This window comes from Chiloscyllium plagiosum, chromosome 5, assembly GCF_004010195.1.
Source record: "Chiloscyllium plagiosum isolate BGI_BamShark_2017 chromosome 5, ASM401019v2, whole genome shotgun sequence".
NCBI classification, from domain to species: domain Eukaryota; kingdom Metazoa; phylum Chordata; class Chondrichthyes; order Orectolobiformes; family Hemiscylliidae; genus Chiloscyllium; species Chiloscyllium plagiosum.
Genome location: NC_057714.1, coordinates 121034923 through 121039398, shown reverse-complemented (window position 1 = coordinate 121039398; position 4476 = coordinate 121034923). Strand labels below are relative to the sequence as shown.

Below are 4476 nucleotides of genomic sequence, written 5' to 3'. Positions count from 1 at the left end.
CATTTAAAAGGCATTTGGATGGGTATATGAATAGGAAGGGTTTGGAGGGATATGGGCCGGGTGCTGGCAGGTGGGACTAGATTGGGTTGGGATTTCTGGTCGGCATGGACAGGTTGGACAGAAGGGTCTGTTTCCATGCTGTACATCTCTATGACTTTGTAAGAGTTGGCCATTCAGCCCTTCATGTGTGCTCTGCTGTTCTAATCAAGGAAGCATAACAACACCTCTACTTCCTCAGGAGGCTAAGGAAATTCAGCATGTGCATAAAGACTCTAGCCAATTTTTATAGATGCACCATAGAAAGCATCCTATCCGGATGCATCACGGCTTTGTAGCGGCAACTGCTCTGCCCAGGATTGGAAGAAACTGGTTGTGATCACAGGCCAGTCATCATGGAAGCCAACCTCCCATCCATTGACTCTGTCTCCACCTCCCGCTGCCTCAGGAAGGCAGCCAACATCATCAAAGACCCCCTCCCACCCCGGTTATAGTCTCTTCCAACCTCCTCCATCAGGCAGGAGATACAAAAGCTTAAATATGTACCAATAGCTTCTTCCCTATTGTTATTAGACTGATGAATGGACCTTTCAAGTTTAAGATTTAATGCTGATTTAATTCTCTGTGCACCTTCTCCACGGCAGTAACCTTGTACTCCTCGCTCCATTCTATGACCCTAATGCACTTTGTGTGATATGACCTGCCTAGTCTGCACACAAAAAAAGACTTTTCACTGTACCTAGATCAAAATCAATCAACCTAAGTCAAATCAAATCAGTATGATCAGGATTAGAGTCATAGAGATGTACAGCATGGAAACAGACCCTTTGGTCCAACCCGTCCATGCCGACCAGGTATACCAACCTAATCTAGTCCCACCTGCCAGTACCCAGCCCATATCCCTTCAAAACAAACCCTTCCTATTCATATACCCATCCAGATGCCTTTTAAATGTTGTTATTGTACTAGCCTCCACCACTTCCTCTGGCAGCTCATTCCACACACGCACATCCTCTGCGTGAAAACATTGCCCCTTAGGTCTCTTTTATACCTTTTCCCTCTCATCCTAAACCCACGCCCAGGGGAGATACTTTGTCTATTTATCCTACCCATGCCCCGTATGATTTTATAAACCTCTATAATGTCACCCCTCAGCCTGTGATGCTCCAGGGAAAACAGCCCTAGCCTATTCAACCTCTCCCTATAGCTCAAATGGGGTACGGGTGGGTTTCGCTTCGGCGGGTCGGTGTGGACTTGTTGGGCCGAAGGGCCTGTTTCCACACTGTAATCTAATCTAATCTTTCATCTAATCTAAAATAAAGGAAAGGAAAGGGTGGATATCCAAATCAGAATCCTATTTGTACTTTTCCCCCATACCCTTGGATTTCCTTCTTGAAATCTTGCAAACGGACTCCAGAATGGAAATGTTTGGAACCTGTGGCCTGCCTGTAAGCTTCCAAACCAAAAGGGAGAAAGTTTAAAGATGTGAGAGGCAGGGCTTTTGTAAGTGCCTGGAATGTGCTGCCAGTGGAGTTAGCAGAAGCAGTTAGGATAGCAACATTGAAGATGCATCTGGACAGATACATTAAAAAAAAAGCAAGGAATAATGTTTCTTATATCATTCCATTTCACCTGGTTCCTTCCCTGATTTATGCCCTTGAGTTATCAGCTCCCTCTGTTTCATGCTTTTTAAATGTTGTGATTGTACCAGCCTTCACCACATCCTCTGGCAGCTCATTCCGTACACACACCACCCTCTGCATGAAAACGTTGCCCCTTAGGTCCCTTTTATATCTCATCCCTCTCACCCTAAACCTATGATCCTGGCAGCCCGTTCCACACACGCACATCCTCTGCGCGAAAACATTGCCCCTTAGGTCTCTTTTATATTTTTCCCCTCTCATCCTAAACCTATGCCCTTTAGTTCTGGACTCCCCCACCCCAGGAGACCTTGTCTAAAAATCCTATCCGTGCCCCTCATGATTTTATTAACCTCTATAAGGTCACCCCTCAGCCTCCAGGGAAAACAGCCCCAGCCTATTCAGCATCTCCCTATAGCACGAATCCTCCAAACCTGGCAAAATCCTAGTAAATCTTTTCTGAACCCTTTCTGAAGAGGATTAAAAGAATAAGTCAAGTTTAGAGAGGTGCTGGAAAAGCACAGCGGGTCAGGCAGCATCTGAGGAGCAGGAAAATTGATGTTTCAGGCAAAGTTCCTTAATCAGGAATGCCCTTATTAAAAGAATACAGTCAAGAGCACTTCTTGCAACATTCCATCTGATCCCAGCTTTGTGTCAACTTGTACCACCAATCTAATTCCTTGATCTATCATTTCTTAACCAATCTGAATGGTGATAGATTGGAAAAAGGGCATTGCATCAAGGCCTGGATATCCCCACCCATTGCTGCAAACATATATTTAAAACAGAGATAAGTTCTTGATTGCCAAGGAGATCAAAGGTTATAGAAGAGGACAATACAGCACAGTACAGGCCCTTTGGCCCTCAATGTTGTGCCAATCTTTTATTTTACTCTAAGATCAAACTAACCTACATACCCTACATTTTGCTATCATCCATGTGCCTATCCAACAGCCACTTAAATGTTCCTAATGTATCTGACTCTACTACCACTGCTGGCAGTGCATTCCACACACCCACTACTCTCTGTGTAAAAAAACCTCTGACATCTCTGCTAAACCTTCCTCCAATCACCTTAGAATTAGCCATATCTGCCCTGGGTATGCCTCGCATCATCTTGTACACCTCTATCAAGTTACCTCTCATCCTTCTTCGCTCCAATGAGATAAGCCCTCGATCCCTCAACCTTTCTTCATAAGATATGCCCTCCAGTCCAGGCAGCATCCTGGTGTAAATCTCCTCTGCACCCTCTCTAAAGACTGCACATCCTTCCCATAATGAGGCAACCAGAACTGAACACAATATTCCAGGAGTGGTCTAACCAGGGCTCGATAGGGCTGCAGCATAACCCCGCAGCTCTTAAACTCAAGCCCCCTGCTCATGAAAGCCAACACACCATACACTTTACACAGGGGTAGAGGTTACAGGGAGAAAATGGAAAAATGGGGTTGAGAGACCTATCTGCCATGATTGAATGGTGGAGCAGACTTGATGGGCCGAATGGCCTAATTTGTGCTCCTATGTATTATCGTCTTATGGGGATGAGTCTGGGTGGGATGCTGTTCAGAGAGTCAGTGGAGACTTATTGGCCCAAATAGCCTGTTTCCACACTGTACAGATTCTATTGTATGTGTCACCACTGGCTCTGTCAATGGCTTGGACCCTGCACCAAGTCCAAACCAAAGCCCACAAGTGGCGGATTTGGCGGGTTGCATGCAAATCGGAAGGGCTATAGGCGGGGCTCCACCGGGTCTGACCAATCACCATCACGGAGATCAGAGTGGGGCGGATACTTATCCAAAGGGACGGCCCACCCCGTACGAAGAGCCAATCGGCGGCAAGCATGCAAATAACACGCGGCGCGCTCCGGCCGGCCTGCGCAACCAATGAGGTGTTGGACGGCTGCGGTCTGACCAATCACGGCCGGCCTCCGAAACCATAGTGACGGCGGATCCAAACAGAAAACAAGAGGCCGATGGGAGAGACGGGGGGGTGGAGTGTCGCCATAGCAACGGCCCTTAGTAACCGGGGCTGCAGCGGCCACGGGCGCTGCTTCTCCAAACACAAGGAGCGGGCTCCGGTGAGAAGCTCCTGGGACAGCCCCCCCCGGCTCGTGAGGAAGGTCGGAGCCGGCGGGTGAGCAGCGCCTGCGCGGGCGGAACCTTCTCCCCCCCCCCACACTCAGACAGCCGGAACCTTTGTGGTGCGGCGGCGGGTTGCACCCGGACGTTGCTAGGGCCCCGCGGCGCTCGGAGATGTTCAAGAACACGTTCCAGAGCGGATTCCTCTCGATCCTCTACAGTATCGGCAGCAAGCCCCTGCAGATCTGGGACAAGAAGGTGAGGAACGACCTACCTCCCCCTGGCTTTACCCTGGGGGGGGGGGGGGGTGGTGACGGGGACTAGGCCTCAGGCTTCGGGCCGCGCAGTACAACCCCCCCCACCCACCGAGGATCGCCACTTGGGGAGGTTTCTGCTCAAACAGGGGGCTGACCTGAAATGGAGGGTTTGTTTTTTTTTGCCCGAAACGTCGGTTTTCCTGCTCCTCGGACCGGCCGTGCCTCTCCAGCCCCACTCTGACCTCCAGCCCTCACTTTTTTACCTCACAACAAACCAACCCCGAGGAGCAACCTCACATCGTCCCCTCGGGGACCGAGCAGCCTCCTACAGCTTAACCCGTTCTGAGTGGGAACACCCCCCCCCCCCCCTCTCACCCTTCCTGCCATGTCCTTTACCCACCCCCACAGCCCAGGGTCCTGCCGTGCACTGGGTAGTTTCCAGCGCAGCCAAACCCTCCCCAACCCCTTACATATCCCCTTGGTCCTCGTCCCCACCCCCTT

At 50.1% G+C, this 4476-nt stretch overlaps 1 protein-coding gene across 1 annotated transcript in view; it reads left to right on the top strand.

Moving 5' to 3' along the window:
• The first annotated feature begins 3634 nt into the window (after positions 1 to 3634).
• Positions 3635 to 4476, top strand: part of cfap20 (cilia and flagella associated protein 20) — a 27349-nt gene continuing 26507 nt past the window's right edge. The window contains exon 1 of the mRNA XM_043690941.1: positions 3635 to 3976. Within this exon, the coding sequence (XP_043546876.1) occupies positions 3893 to 3976 (84 nt within the window). The 5' untranslated portion in view covers positions 3635 to 3892. The remainder of the gene's footprint in view (positions 3977 to 4476) is intronic.